This window comes from Marmota marmota, unplaced genomic scaffold, assembly GCF_001458135.2.
Source record: "Marmota marmota marmota unplaced genomic scaffold, marMar, whole genome shotgun sequence".
NCBI lineage: Eukaryota > Metazoa > Chordata > Mammalia > Rodentia > Sciuridae > Marmota > Marmota marmota.
The window spans coordinates 12,338,013-12,355,330 of NW_026000101.1; the positions used below are offsets into that span (position 1 = coordinate 12,338,013).

Here is a 17,318-nt window from a genome sequence, read left to right on the forward strand (position 1 = left end):
GAAACAGAAAATAAATTTCTTATTTAGGGTTGGGTGTCACCCCCAAGATAACATAATACACACATGCAAATATTCTAAAAACCCCACAAATCTGAAATCTAAAACTCTTTTTGGTCATAGCATTCTGGACACTCAACCTGCATTATTTTAGCAAAAACTTTTCCAAGACTGACTTTTTCACATTGATTTACCAGAAATAATATTATAGCCTTACCTGAACTGTACGTCCCGCATTGATATGCTCTTCATGCAACTTGTCCCAGATTCTGCACCGTTGATACTATATAAAAGAGAGGAAAAAGGTACTAAATTTTTCATCACTAAAGGATTATTTCATTGTCATGTTACCACAAAAATCTCTCAAACTTAAATATATCAAAGATAGTGATTTGGTGGTAGTAGTTAACTTTCCAAAGACCATATAAGTAGGAAGTTTTTGATAATATTACATACAAAGGAAATAATAAAAGAAACAAAAGATAAACAGATCTAGGTTATTTAATTTTATAGAAAAAATATGTATTTTTGTCAATATTGTAAACACTTTTGGAGATGGAAAATATAAAGAAAGAAAATGTAAGAGAATGTGAAAAATAAAAAGATTAACCCCATTCCTTATACATTCTTGTTTTGTACTATGAATTTTAAATGTTTGTCAGTACAAAATATTGAAAATTAAAATCTGAATTTGAAAAAAAGTAACATCGAGACTGCAGACTAGATAGTAAACAAAAACGAGATTAAAGATGTAACATATGTGTTTCAGTTTTTACCAAAGTAATATTTAGCTTTCAGAATATCATCCAAGAAACTTCATAAGCATAATAATGAAAATTTTTTCATTTGACAAGAACCAGAGGAAAATGTAATAACATTATAGAAAAGCATTTATATAGCATATAAACATCAATACCAAATATCACGTATGATGTTTAGTTGAAATAAAAGATTCAAAAAATTAAAATGTTAGGAGAAGTGACTAATGACATTAAAGACATTTTTGATATATTCTACACTGAAACAGAATCAACTTAGCAATGATTTGAAAAGACAGAAAAAATGAAAATACCGCATACATGCATGAAAGACATAATAAATCATAAGAGGAGAGCACTGAAAATTTTGTCTAGGACATTTTTATATTCTTTGTTCTTCATATTCTTTAAATTTGGTAGTGAATGATGCAGTAAAATAAACTCTTGATATTTGTAAGATTTTTATATTGTCTAAAAACTAAATACTAATGGTTAAACTTAATATATATATTAAGCTTAATATATAGTCATAAATATCATCAAAACACTTTCATTTATAAGAAAAGTATCAGGTTCAGTATGAATGCTCTTTTTTAGGTAGTGTTATAGTATTTTTTTTTATTCCTTCTTCTTCTTGTTACCCTTGTGAGCTTATTCATACTATTCTCTATCTTGCTCAGCCTCTCCTTGCTTTCCCTTAAACACACTAGATTCTCTCCTTTCTTAAGTCCTTTGCTGTAGCTGTTCCTTCTGTTCAAATGATCTCCCAAGATATTCACTAGACTAATTCTTTCATGATTTTCATGTGCTTTCTCAAATCTTACTCTCTCAATAAGGCCTATCATGATCCTCTTATTTAATATTCCAACCTGCTCCTTCAACTAAGTTTGAGAAAAGAAACCAAAGATATACTTTTGGGAATAAACCATTTTGAAATTTATTACTTATCACTAATTTGTCATGATATTTTAAGAAAAATTAACATTAAAGAAGCAGAATTGAACATTTGTAGAGGCCAATGGCTAGAATTCATGGAGTAGAATACCAGAGACGAGAGAACTGCATGGTGAGAAGAAAACTGAGAGGACTACTCTGAGAGAGAACATCAGGGTTTTCCTTTTGAGTCTTCAGCTGGGTACTGATTAGCACATGCATGTGAAGAAAGAACCTGAAGTCAGAAGAAGAACCACAGAAAAGAAACCAGTAGAATACTTCCTAATGGTCACAAAAGGCCAGACACATTTTATGTGACCACAAGAAAGAATGGGAAAACCATCAAATACACTAGGTATCAGCTAGACTATTTCAAAGTATTGCCAATGTGGGGGAAAATTAACCCTGAACTCAAGGCTGTTGTGGTCATACATAAGAAAGCTTTAAAGAAAGCCTCCAAAGAATCAAAGTGTTCCCAAGTAACTTACCTGAGACACTCAACTGTGCCTCAAAACAAAGTTCAAATATATTTAAAATAATTCATCACTATTTAGTACACAATAAATGTCACAATGTCTGGCATGCAATAAACAATCACCATGTGTGTAAAAAGGCAGAATAATATGATCTATAATGAGAAAATAAAATCAACAGAAACAGACCCAGGCATGATAAAATCAATGGAATTAATAGACAAAGATATTAAAAAGGGTCATTATGATGCATTCCATGTATTCTAGAATTAGAAGAAAATATAAGGATACTGAGACATAAATTCTAACTCTAGGAATTCACTTTAAAATAGTGAATTCCTAGAGTTAGAAAACAACATCTGAGGGGATGGGATTGTGGCTCAGTGGTAGAGTATTTGCCTCACATGTGTGAAGCACTGGGTTCAATTCTCAGCACCACATATAAATAAATGAATAAAATAAAGGTCCGTCAACATTAAAAAATATTTTTTAAAAAAATCTGAAATGTAAAATGCACTGAATGGAATTAAAGCAGATAAAACAATGTAGAAGGAAAGATTAGTAAACTTGACATAACAATATAAACTATACAAAATGAAACACAGAAAGTAAAAATGGGTCTGATAAATGAACAGAGAATCAATGAGTCATGGGCCAAAGAAAAACAATACACTCTCCATATAGTTAAATTTCATGAGAAGAAGGAGAGAAAGGGCAGTAAACAATTAAAAAAAATTAAGTGGCCAAAGTTTTCCCAAATTTGATAAAAAACGTAAACCCAAAGATACAAGAAGCTCAAAGAACAAACAAATGAAACAGAAAGGAAAACCCATTGATGCATATATTATAAAACTACTTAAAAGCGATAAAGGAAAAAAATCTTAAAAGCAGCTAGAGTACAGAAGTACAGAAGAATATGATGGTGGAATGTGATGGACATTATTATCCAAAGTACATGTATAAAGACATGAATTGGTGTGAATATACTTTGTATACAACCAGAGATATGAAAAATTGTGCTGTATATGTATAACATGAATTGAAACGCATTCCACTGTCATATATAAATAAAAATAATAATTAAAAAAAACAAAGAATGACAGAGACTTCTCATGAGAAGCAATGCAATCCAGTAAGTAGATATTCAACAACTAAATAGAGAAATTGATTTTCAATGTAATTATAAATTAAAAAATAAATATGAAGAAAAAAATTGCACAGATAAATAAATAACAAGTAAGACTGATTATGTATGGTTTTGTACCATTTAGTTCAGTTTTCATGCTGCTTAAATAGTATAATCCATGCCACCCATTTCCACACATAATTATACATTACCTCATCATTTTTTAATATTTCTAATCTTATTTCTTTAACTGGACTGCAAACTTCTTGAGAACTAAAAATCTATTTTTACATATCCTTCAATGCTAACAATCTAAGAACAACAAACAACAAACACCAATAAATACTTATGAAAAGCTAACATTTATTTCCTGTAATAAATAATTTTCCTTCTCATTACACCTGGAGCTTGAATACAAACATTCATCTCTGCTCTTTTTTGAAGCCCCATTAAATGAGGAAAAGGAACTCTAAAAGGTATAAATTAACATGAATAATGAGAATACAATGGAAAACATCAAATGACAAGAAATTTTAACAAAGAATTGGAAGCCAGAAAGAATACAGACATGTGCAACTGATTCAGCAGGTCCGAGAAAGCTGGAACTTCAGCCTGCAGAAGTGGAGGACTCTGTGGGAAAGAGACACTGAGAACAGGCCAAAAGCACTGCTCTCCTCCAGGAGAGCTATGAACCAGAGATACCAGCTACCAAAGTCACCAGTGGAAGTATGTAGTGGGGCACAAAGCAGAAGCTTTGGTTGAAAGTTTATGTAAGGAGCAGGTTGTTTACCAGATCCGCTCTCTGCTTACCCACGAAATTTATACTATGTCCACCCCTTCAACTTTTCTACCCCCACCTCCACCACAACCATCACTTCTGATAAAATAAACAGCCCCAACAACAAGGACTAGAAGCTGTCTGTATCCTGAGTAGCTACAGACACTGGCATCTGGTGGCTCCCCATCAAAATCTTCAGTTGTTCACCTCTCTAGACAAGGTCCCCACTTCTATCTTGCTATTCAACTACCCATGCAGAAACATACACACACCTGTACCTTCTGATTAGCACTCTTAAAAATCAACAGCCAGCCAAGGAGACCTATAATATTATAGAAGGGAAGGGAAGGGGAGGGAGGGGAGGGAGGGAGGGGAGGGGAGGGGGAAGGAAGGAAGGAAGGAAGGAAGGAAGGAAGGAAGGACTCATTCAGGAAAAACAAAGAAACAGAAGAAGACTTGAAAAATAATACCACTATAGAAAGATGATATGATACTGGATCCATGAAACAAGGATTCTTTTGAAAAGTTGAGAGTATTTGGGTGTGTACATGTACATAAGCACATTAAGAGAGAAAAAACACACACATACACAGTAATGTGTATTTCCAGTAGCTCTATTTAAGCTGGAACATGGATGCAATAGCTGGTGCTAGAGTAGACATTTGACATACAGGACAGAACAAGTTAAGATGGAGAACAAGATAAAAAGAGCTTGGGTCTTTCATGACCACTGAGCTGCCATTGCAGGCCTGGACTGCCTCCATTACCATGAGATAGTAAAGACCAAAGCAAAACAAAAGCACAAAATCTCTACCATTTTTTATACTATTTGGAGGTTTTCTTTCACTTGATCCTTACCATATCCTAACTAATACATGCTAACTAATACTGTGTATGTGCTACAAATTAAAATTTCCCCCAAATCCCTACAATACAAAACAAAGAACGTTATGTTCCAAGCTTACTATCTTGTCATCCCTATTAACTATGCTCAAGTCTATCTTACATTAGCCAAGCAAACTGAGTGCTAACACTTCGCATTTCAGGATTACATGTTAATAAAATTTATCATGTATAATAAAATGAAATGCTGAAGGACCTATGGAATACAGCTCCAGGTGTCCACAGCACACTACTCTCATTGTTTTCAGATGTTGCAGAATCACGCCACTAAGGCTTACCTTCAATTTCCCTTCAGTCTTTCTTCTTTTAAATTCATATTGGATGACTGATGGCCAGCATAATAAATATTTTATCTTTCTACACCTTTCTCACAAGAAGAATATGGCTTTTTGAAGTGAGGCACTGTCAGACACCTGGAGTCCAAAATTAGTTCTTAATTCTTTTGTCCAGAGCACTGCAGCTTTCAAATGTTTTTACACTGCCATAACATAACCGTTAAAATAAACTAGTCAATCCTATACAAAATGTTACTTTCTTATTAAACTAGAAGTCCTACAGATAGTAGAATGATCAAGGATATAAAACAAAGCCTAGTTCAGTATGAATTTAGCTGCTTGACTTAAGATAATATCACTTATAATTATTCTAATAATGTCTGAAATTTTCACAAAAAGTAAAACTTTCACAAAACACTAATAGTAAATGTTTGGGCAAAGAGGAATCAATGTAACTAACCTGGAATAATTTTCTGATGACACATGGCACAATTAGTGAAATCAACAAGAGACCCATTCCTATCTCAACTACCTTTCTCCCAGGATTCTGGCTTTGCCATTGATGATGACTGATTTGGTCATTCAAGTGGCTACGATCTGAGATAATGACAGGAGGCATTTTTTATAGAATAAATATAAGAAAAGAGAACTCTAAGACATGTCAAAGCTCAAAGGTAATTATGACAATAAAAGGAAGAAATGGCCTTAAATACACCATAATCCACCTGTTTCTACCTTTCAGAATCAATTCATTTGCTAAATTCCCATATTCTTTGTAACTGAGCACTTCAGTATGAGGTCAGGACTTTGAAACACATCTTATCAAACATTCTACATGGAGATGATCGATCAAAAGTAAACAAGTCTATTTATATATTATAGAGCTAAAAGAACCAGGCCTTCTTCTTAAGCAAAGCGTGGAACCCTTTAATTTGTTTCCATTCATGACAAGAATAACCAGTTTACCAGACAACTACTTCACCGTCCTTAAAAGTCATGGCATCACCTATTGCTTATGAGTAAAGAAGAAAGAAATTAAGGAATGACAAAATACTGACCCTGAATTCTAGAGACAGTTTCATATTTGCATTGAAATTTCCATTTAGTATTTCTGGCACTTATTTTCTGTATTTTTAAAAGAACTGTAGTACTTGGAAAATACATGGTATCCATGGTAGAAAAAGCTGGCATTTTTCTGGTATAAACGGCTCAGTTGAAGGCAATGAAGAGTGTTAATATGTCAAGGCCTAATGACCACATATTCCAACCCAACCAAAAAATCAAAAGAAAACCACCAGTGGAGAACTCTAATTTTAAACTTATACTGGTAGAGTTCCTTTTGAAAGAACAAATGTCACTGGACTGTCCCATAGCAAATAGGAGATCATAACCTGCCAAGTCAATACTCAGTGCTCAGTAAACTTGATGTTGACATAAATTCCAAAATCCATCCACCAGACCCTGGCCAGTGTAAATTCTATGCAATCTCCACCATAGTTCCTGAGACTAAGCTATCTTCTTTCTATTTCCTCAAAAGATATAAACAGTATGTACCTATTTGAGGCTTTCCTCAAGTAAGGAAATTCCCTTATGTCACACAATTGATTTACTTCTTTAATATATCTGCACCTGAAAAGGATAGGAGTTAGACTGATAACACCCTCAAGGTTCAAAAAAACTTGCCACGGGCTGAATGAAATTAAACAGGTCCATTATCCAAAGTTCCCCTCCTTCACATTATGGTGCATTATTTTTATTTAATTACTAACTGCCTAACACCTCCACATATACAATTAAAAAGGCATAGAATCTATTCCTACACTACTTCCTTAGAAAAAGAAATATATTTGTAGAACAGAAACACCAGCTTAAAAAATGAATAATGTTACTAAATCATCAGGAGTTAGGTATTTTAACAAAGCCTTTTGTCTAATATTCTTAATTTAGCTGAAAAATGCAACAAATATAAATCATATTATGTAACAATTTCTTGTGGTAGAAAATGAAAAAGATTACCTTCTCAATATTAATTTGGTGCTTTCTTAACCTCTCCAGGTCTGTTGGGATGACTATCTTGGTGAATTTCTGGATAGCTGGTTCAAGACGGCGTAATTTCACTTTTTCTTCATCTTCAGACATCCTAGAGAAATGTTATGTCACTTTCACTTGCAGCAACTGTCTTCTCCACTCATATAGAAAAACCTAAAAGGGAAAAATTTCTTAAGAATGTTTTTCAATCAGTTTTCATTATGTTTAAATCAACAGTTAGGTAGATTTATAATTTATCCTAAATATGTATTCAACTTAGTGCTGAACTTGAGTTGACTTATTTTTTCTTTATGAAACCATGCATTTCAAAATATTTTTCTCTTTATGAAAGTTGTATATATTCACTCTAGAAGGTTTATAAATGAAATCTAACTAAAAGAAGACATTAAATGAAACTAACAATGATCTCTTCATTTTTAGTTAACTACTATACATTTCAGTGTATGTCTCTCCAAGCCTTTTTCTGTGTAAATATATTTTATAAAAAGGAGTATGCAGTGCAAGTTTTATGTATCCTGGACATTGAATAACCTTTTAAAAAAGGAGTCAAACAGTGAAACTTTTTTTTTTCACAATACCTTTATTTTATTTGTTTATTTTTATGTGGTATAGGGGATCGAACCCAGTGCCTCACACGTTAGGCAAGCGCTCTACCACTGAGCCACAATCCCGGCCCAAATGGTGAAACTTGAAGGAAAAAATTCATTCTAATATTTCTGCTTGCATCAAAATGTGCTTCTAATGTCATCAAAATTTAAATATGTAATTATATATTTCAAATATATTAACATGCAGAACTCTTCCCAGGGATGTCCTGTAGATCTACACTTCCCATTCTGACAAAGTGATTAATATTGATTGCAACTGACTCAAATAATCAGTGACAGAATTGTATTAAGAATTAGGTTTCCTGACACTACAATGAGAGGATTTTTCTATTTCATCATTTTTCTATCATACCCAGGAAGTCCAAGGGCCAGGATAGGAGAGGGAAGGGGCTAGAAGTGAGCAGGCTCCAGAAGCTAAGCCTTGTTTCAGCTGCAGAAAATTTATTTACATCTATTTTATAAATTGGAGCTTATCACATCTTATGTGAATTAATGGGTTCCATTGCTTAGCCAAACTTGAAAACCACTATTGTACACCATGCTTACATGCCATCTCAATAGATACAACCTTTCCCATATTAAAAAAAAATATATATATATATACATATACATATACATATATATGTATATGTATATATATATATATATACATATATATATATATATATAAGCTGACAAGGTTAATACCATTGGCTTATGGTGTCAGCCCAGGGTTCGGAGAGTTAGGAGTTCACATTTAGACTTTGTGCATCCCTGTTATCTTTAGAGTCCATTGCTTTCAAGAGATCTATTACCCCCCCCCCAAAAAAAACATCAAGAGCTACTACTCTAAATAATGTCTATTTTTCTTCTTTCTCTCACAGCTGAAAAATCTTCAAGTGTTGGTTATAAAAACTGCCTTCACTGCCTATCCACTAGTAATCTGGTTCTTATGTCTGACACAAGTTTTTAAAAAGAAAATTTCCAAACACCAGAAACAAAGAGGGCAAAACTGCTGCAGTAGTGAATGGGAAGTGGGAACATAAAATTAATTGTCAAAACAGAGAGTCTACAAATCCAATAAAATAGGAAAATTTATAGCTAAGAGACAAGAAATAAAACCTCAAAAGATGGATTAAACAGTAAACTACATAGCTAAAAAAAAGAAGTATTGATTGAAAGATATCACTTAGAACATAGATGAATAAAAAGATGAAGAGATTTTAAAAAGAAGATAATGGACATAAAGGATAAAATGACAGGATCAAGAACAAATAGGGAATAAAGAAAAGAATGAAAATAAATTATTCAAAGAGAACATGCAGAGAATCAAGATTGTAAGACCTCAAACTGGAAAAACACATTAGCCCAAGTAGTATAAATAAAAACCAAACATACCTAAACATATAGAAAGGAAACTGAAGAATACCAAGGATAAAGAAAAAAATCTTAAAAGAAAACTAGAGATATAAGACAGATGAATGTAAACAACAGAAGCAGAAACCTTTTTATAAAAGCAACATATCAAAAAATAGGAATATCTTCAAAGTACTGAGGAAGCTGGTATATACCTAGATAAATTATCATTCACAGTGAAGGCAAAATAATCATTTTCAGACATACAGAGACAGAGTTTATTACAAAACCCCTCATTAAAAGAATTACTAAAGCCATATTTTTTAGAAATATTTTTTAGTTGTAGTTGGACACAATACTTTTATTTTATTTATTTATTTTTATGTGGTGCTGAGGATTGAACCCATGGCCTTGCACATGCTATGCAAGCGCTCTACCACTGAGCCAGAACTCCAGCCCACTTAAAGCCATATTTTAACAATAAAGAAAACAAACTCAAAGGAGTAGAATGGCAAGGAGCATTGAATATAATAAATTAGTACTGGATATAATAAATGAGTGACTAAAAGAAGAAATGATTTATTCTGAATAACATGATTAAATATAAGAAAAATGTTCCTACGTGAATAATTTCCTATTATATGACTTTGTATAGCAGCAAAATATCATCATATATATGTGATTCATAATGTAATCATATTGTTAGCTACTTAGTTTCCCAATTTTCCACTATTATAAAGAATACAGTAATTATTCTCTCTACATATAGATTCATACTGGCACCTATGGTTATTTCTTTAAAAAATACCTAATAGAAATATTAGGAAGACACATTTTTTAAACATTAGATATTTATTTTTTTCATAGTTCTAGAGGCTAAAAGTCCAAGATCAGGTTGCCAATGTGGCTTTTTCTGATGAGGGCTCTTGGAAGACACATTTTAAAAGTACATTTACACACATTTTCCCAAATGTCCCAACGAAGATTGTGTCCATTTACACTTCCACCAGCAACATATCACAATGTCCATTTATCCACATTCCAACCAATTCACTTGGTATTTCCCTTCTTCTTAGATATCTTAGATATTTAATTGGTGGGGAAAAAGAAGTGTCTCACATTGCTTTAGTTTGCATTCATTAAATTACTAATAGGATTGATTCATTAGCCATTTGCATTTCTTCTTCTGTGAATTACCTGTTCATGTTATGCATCTGTTTTACTACAGAGAATGTCTATTTATTATTAACTTATAAAAGTCTATTATATGCCAAATATATAGATTATTTGTCTAATGTTAACATTTCCCAGTTTATTACGTTGCCTTTTGTGCTTTCTTCTACTGTGCAGATTATGTACTATAGGAAAATATCTTGAGGTCTACTATCATTCCTATTGAAGTGTTTCCTAATATAACCTGTTGCTCAATAGATGCTATCTGAACTAAAACATTTATTCACTATTTTAATCCTATCACCCAAACAGCAAAATATGCATAGCACATGATACACATCTTTAATTTGTCTGCCTTTAGATTCTTTCCCCTTTCCAACTTTTCCTATGAGTTATCACTAATATATATATATATATATATATATATATATATATATATATACACACATTTATAAGTGTACATATATATTTATACACACACACACACACACACACACTCACATATATATAAGCCAATTGCAGTATCTTATCTCTCTACACAAAACCTTTCAGTATTCACTATTATCTGAATAAGAAAATGTTTATAAGTAGATCTGTCTTACCTGGTCAATTATTATCTCCATGTCTGTAATTCTAGTTTTGGAATGATGTTCCCTCTGTCTAAATGCACTTTGATATTCATCTGCCTCTAAACCTTATGTATCATTTAACAGATGAGATGTAACTCAAGTGATTCTGTCTTGTCTTCTACTAATCAGTTTGTGGTGTACTTAACAATCCCTTATTATTAACTATTTTGGCTTGTTATCATCATTCCTTCATTGTTGTATAATAGCTTTCTTTTTCGAATTCCAAATGTGGCATTTCCAGGTATATTGTATGATTTTGTCCCTCAGCTTTGTGTGTATAAGGAAAACCTATCTCGGCAATGGTGATCTCCCAGGAAAGACAATCTGTCTCCAAGAACCTCCCAAGAGGCTTTTCAACTCTTGGTCTCCTTCTAGCTAGTATTTTATAATTTTTCTCTACCATTTTCTATGTTTAAAGTTACAATAAAATTTCTTTATAAAACTAATAATAGCATGCAAATAATTGCAGATATCATGATGTTATTGGCACAGAATGTTTAGTGATCATAAAATAGCTCAAATGTTTGTTAGTTATAATGGGATGATCTTAATTCAACATCTAAATGTGATTTACAAGTATGATTGAATAATGAATGAAAATATATTTTGCCATTTCTTGATTTTTCAGTCATAAAACTGTAATATTTATGGTACAATTAAAACATGAGGATAAAAAAAATTCATATTAAGAGCTCACCTGTGTAAAATATGTCTGAGAAAAGATAAAGCAATACAAAAAAGTGCCTAATCTCCCAAACTCCTGTAAAGTTGTTATATTATTTTTAATATTTTAATATTGTTTAATATTTTCAAAAGTGTAATAAAGTATTTGGGGTGATAAGATCATTCTTATGAAATTATTATGATTGTGATGGTACATACACAACTATAGGCACTTGTTAAAACCTACAGAACTGTACACTTCAAAGAGTGAATGCAAGTGTATATAAATTTAAAAACAAGAATAAGATGTGGAAGAAAACCAAAATGAAACATAAACTATTAAAAATATCATTAACTGTATTATAAATGAATAACATAGCTATGTGGAAAGAAATAGGGAATAAAACAATATAAGTAACTTCAGAAAACAATATTTTAACAAAATATAATAAGGCTAAAGACAAAAACAACTGCACTGTGTGCTAGTAAATTGGTTTCTCATAGGGATACAGATTAGAAATCCTGAAATTACTTTATGTGTATAATAAGATTGAACAAATAAGGAAATATTTCACATAACATGAGAGCCAGATTTTTGTCAGAGAAATAAGTTAAAAATAAGGGACAAAACTAGATGAACCTGGTGATGTCAGAAAAGAACTGGAATCATTGGGCTGAACCTAAAATATATATAGGTAGATAAAATACAGAAATAAATATAGATCATCTTGTGTGCATGGATGTGTAGATACATATACAGCTGTCTTCTAAAAGGCTCTAAAAACAATGACACCCTTTGTATACAAGGAAAACCTATCTCGGCAATGGTGATCTCCCAGGAAAGACAATCTGTCTCCAAGAATCTCCCAAGAGGCTTTTCAACTCTTGGTCTCCTTCTAGCTAGTATTTTATAATATTTCTCTACCATTTTCTACCCGACCAGGACTCTTCAGAGGTATAAAGGTCATGAAAGCAGGAAAAGAGTGAGCAATTGTCATTGATTGGAAGAGATGAAGGAGCTATGACAACTAAATGTGGGGTCTTAGATTGGGTTCTGGACTACAGAAAGAACATTACTATTTAAAAAATGATGAAATCAGAAGAAAGTTAGGTGTTCAGTTAATAGTAGCAACGAGCACACCTAAAGTTCAGAAGTTGGTATCTAAACACCATTCTCCAAAAAAGAAACCTGATTCAGGGTCTGGGCAGGGACAACACAAAATGGATATGAAACATTTTATGATGCCAGAAAGAAATGACATTCTCAATAAAGGAGAAGAGCATATAAAAAGGGTACAGAAAGCAAACAAACAACAACAGCAAAAAACAAATTCACAATGGTCAAAGCTGAAACAATTAATAACAAAATAAAAGAAAAATAACTAGGTCTACACCGATGCAAATAAATAGCTTAACACAAATAAATGAATGGGGAGAATGTACAACTCTTTTATAGAAGAATTCCAATTAATAAATAAAGAAGAAATGAAAAAAGTAGAAAATCACCATTTAAACACTATGGTAATAATTACACCAATGGATGCTAAGTTTAGCAAGGGAAATTTGAGGAGAAACAGGATATTTACATAATCTAAAAGTTTTTCCCCCAAGATATCTATCTATTCATTATAAGGGGGAAAATCCAACCTTTGTAGTGGAGAATCCCAGCAGACACCATCTTAACTAAGTGATCAAGATTAACATCACAAGCCATAAATCATATCATGTACCCTGATACAAAAAACTAAAATGGGCACATACACTTTTTGTACTAACAAAAACATATGACCTTAATCTAATCATTACAAACCATGGGAAAAACACCATTTGTGGGGCACTCTACAAGATACCTGACCAGGACTCTTCAGAGGTATAAAGGTCATGAAAGCAGGAAAAGAGTGAGCAATTGTCATTGATGGGAAAAGATGAAGGAACTATGACAACTAAATGTGGGGTCTTAGATTGGGTTCTGGACTACAGAAAGAACATTACTATTAAAAAAAAATGATGAAATCAGAAGGAAGTTAGTTGTTCAGTTAATAGTATTGTTTTGAGATTAATTTCTTGCTTTCGATTGTACTATGGTGCTTAGAATGGTGACATTAACAGGAGACTTAGAGAATCCTGTATTATATTTGTAGCTTTTCTGTAATTGTAAAATTATTTCAAAATAAGAAGTCTTTTCATGTACAAAAAATAATGTTTCATAGAAGACAGACAGAAACTTTTATAAGCCAAAGAACTGCAATCATTTCCTTGTAGGAAAACTTGGAGTAAGAGGTGCCAGGAGTGCACCAGGTGCTTTACAAACTTTATCATTTAGTGCTTACAACTAAAAGGGGATGGGTACACGACACCCAAGTTCCTGATGATGAAAAAGTACTCAAAAACTAAGGAAAGTACTTAATAAGTTATTTATAAGTGAAAAATCCCATTTCCCAGAAAAAGTTCAAAATCGCTGGCAACACCATTCACCCAAAGTAATGAACATCTTCCTAAAAGTGATGAGCCTAGAGATCTCACATGTGGGCATGGTGGTGGCGCCTGATTTTCTTGGGCACGTCGCTCTGTGTTTCTTACTGATGCAAGAGGTACAGAATTTGGAGACAAAGGTTAAGGCCTTTGGTCCCACTCTGGAGTCTCCTCTCTGGGCCTTGGACATCGAATGGAGGGAGCTAGGTGTGGGACCTTCTGGAAACGACCTCCTGGTCTGGCTGACAGGAAGCTCCGGCCTCTTGCTCCAATCCTCCCCACTGTACCCATGAGCGTCGCGTCATCCCTCGCAGTGTCACCCACAGCGCACCTGGGTCACACTGGGTCACACACACCAATCACCCCAGCAGCAAAAAGGTGTGCGGTCGGGTCCCGGGACCCAGACGCGGGCGACCCTGGCGAACTGGGGCCCACAGTGTGCCACGGGCAGGGTAGGCACCAGGTACTTCCACCCCACAGTTCCAGGAGCCATCCCGTTCGCCCAGTCGGCGGCCTGCCTACACCCGCTTCCACCAAAAAACGAAACCGGGTGAGGCTCCGCCACTTCTTGTAGCCGAGAGGAGCCCGCGCGGTGCTCACACTTCCAACCTAGTGTCCCGCTTCCCGCCAGACGTCCCTCCCGCGCTCAGGGTCGGTGCCCCGCCAACATAGCCTGTCAGGTCCGACGCACCCGAGGAGGCCTCCCGAAAGCCCCTTACCTCCCGCCGGGGCGTTCGAGGCCGGTCGGTGCGCACGGCGCAGGCGCAGGCGCGGCGGGGCGGGGCGTCACCAGGGGCGGGGCCGGATGAGACCCGCCCCCTTCGGTCCTTGGAGGCCGGCGGCGGTGCTGGGTGGTGCGCGCGCAGTGAGTGCGAACGAGGGACACCGTTATGGACCACAACCTTTAAAAAAAAAAAAAAAGTGATCTTGCTTTACAAAGGTGGGTTTGTGACACTGGAGCCGGGAAGAGATGCACCAGCGTTTTTTAGGTCTCTTTGTGTGGTATGTTGTAAGGCAGTTCACATCTGTATAGCTGTCTGCATTTTGCAGTTTTCCTGCATGTTTTCCTCTGTCCTATCTAGAATTTTATTGATGGGATGGCCTCGTGTCTTGTTTTTTACACGTAGAAACGGAAACTCAGAAAGGTTGTGCCTTTTTTCCCGCCTCAAAGCCCTGTGAAGTGGACAAGGTAGGAGTGCTTATCTTAACTGCAACAGGCACAGAAGTGGAAGCTCAGACAAACTGGGATTTTCTCCAAAAACCAGTGAAGTGCTTAAGGCAACTGGCATTATTTCGGTTTTATAGGTAATGACTCTGAAGCTCAACAAAGAGTTTTAAGTGACTCACCGCAGTTCAGCTCCTTGGTGACAGAGCTGTACCTCCCAGCTGTTTTTTCTAATTTCCTTCTCAAGTTATTCCAGTTAGACCAGTTGCTACCACAAGAACAAGCAGGTGGCTGATTTTGAAGCCCTGTGCAGGTCATTGGTCCTCCTCTCTGGATGGCCTAACTTCCAGACCCAGCCCTTTTAAAATTATGTATCTGTGAATATTCAGATAGCTTGCTTAGAATGTATCCATTCTAAGCCTTGTTTTCAGAAGTCTTAAGGATGTTCAAGCCATTTCTAAGGAAATTCAGTTCTTAAGGTCTTCTACTGGCATGGGAATGGAGATAGAAATTGTGGACTACATATTAGGTGGCTAACAAAGTCTTGAAAAGCAATATCTAAGATAAAGCACAAAATTTCCTAAGCAGTTCGAATATTCTTTGGGGTTATACTGAATACTGATGCTTATGTTGCAATTAGCCCTAGGAATGACATGTTTATCAAAATTTAATTTTAAGGTGAAAATAGAAGTATTAAGCAATACCATGGCAAAATGTCTTTTAATGACCTTTTGGTGTAAAAGCCATTGGTGTTATTCTGAAATAGGATACCTCTAGTATAATAGGGAGATGTGGTACTCAAGAATTGTACATTTGAATCTGGCCTTCTAAATTGTTGTATGTAGTTGCTATAAGGTAGGTGTGTCAAGTAGGATAATAGATGTTTTTAACCTAACAGTTGGTTAACTTGTTTTACAGTCTTTAAATATTTGGACATATGGTTTGTTGACCTTTTTATATATGTATATACTTTTGCCCTGGACCATGAAATTGTTAGTGACAGGCCTGTTCTTCAAGATGTTTTCCTGAGATCCTAACTAAACTCAGTAATGCCAAACAAAACAAAACAATAAATATGCATTTGGGGAAGAAAACAAAAAAAAATTATTTTAAGTATTATCATTGCTTTTTTAGGAGGATCCGTGGGAATTAACAGAAACAAGTTCAATAAAATAGAGAAATAACTTTCCTAAATGATAATTGCTAATTTAAAAAATGTAGTGGAGAGGGCTGGAGATGTAACTCAGTGGTATAGTGCTTGCCTAACATGTGTGAGGCATCACATACAAATACATAAAATAAAGGTCCATTAACAACAACAAAAAATTGTTTTTAAATGTAGAGGAGAAAAGATCACATTCAAAAATAACAAAATAAGGGCTGGGGATGTTACTCAGTAAGAGTGTTTGCCTAGCAAGTGTAGGGCCATCTCTAGCATGGGAAAAAAAAAAGTTTATGTTTAGAAGCAATATAGAACCTATTTGAGGAATTGAAAAGCTAGATGGAGGGATGGAGGCAAAGGAAGGAAATACAAAGTGGTGTGAGGAAAACATCTGGAGGGAAACTCCAAAAGCACGTACTATAGTTGTTCCCATTTTACAGACTAGGAAATTGAGGCTTAACAAGAAATTTGCCCAAGGTCAAGGTCTCACATATTAGATGAATGGAGTAACCAAATATGCACTTTTAACCTTGTCTTTATATTTCCATTAAGGATACAAATGAAGACTCAAATATACGGAAAAACAATACACTTTTTCTCCTGGTTTAAAAAAAACAACAACTCAGTATTGTCAAGTTATCAGTTTCCCTAAAATTATTTTTAAAATTCAGCAAAATCCCCATCAAAATTTCATTATTATTTTTGTAATAAAACAGCTTTTAAAAATCCCAATTGATTTTACAACTATTATTCTCTTCTTGGAATGCCATTTTTTGCTTACTTACCCCTACCTCTTCTTCCCCTCCACTCCCCATCCCC

At 34.4% G+C, this 17,318-nt stretch overlaps 1 protein-coding gene across 3 annotated transcripts in view; it reads right to left on the bottom strand.

Annotated features, from left to right (window-relative positions):
- The window catches only part of Stx17 (syntaxin 17), a 56,654-nt gene extending 41,674 nt beyond the window's left edge, over positions 1-14,980 (bottom strand). The window contains exons 1-3 of one of the 3 annotated variants that reach the window (XM_015492269.2): positions 14,892-14,980; positions 7,260-7,445; positions 215-280 (exon numbers count right to left, since the gene is read on the bottom strand). In XM_015492269.2, coding sequence (XP_015347755.1) covers positions 215-280; positions 7,260-7,382 — 189 coding nt within the window. In that variant the 5' untranslated portion in view covers positions 7,383-7,445; positions 14,892-14,980. Of the gene's footprint in view, positions 1-214; positions 281-7,259; positions 7,446-14,503; positions 14,750-14,781; positions 14,806-14,891 lie in introns of those variants that run through there. The other 2 variants (XM_048783305.1, XM_048783303.1) reach the window with 2 other exon arrangements.
- Between the last annotated feature and the right edge of the window lie 2,338 nt (positions 14,981-17,318).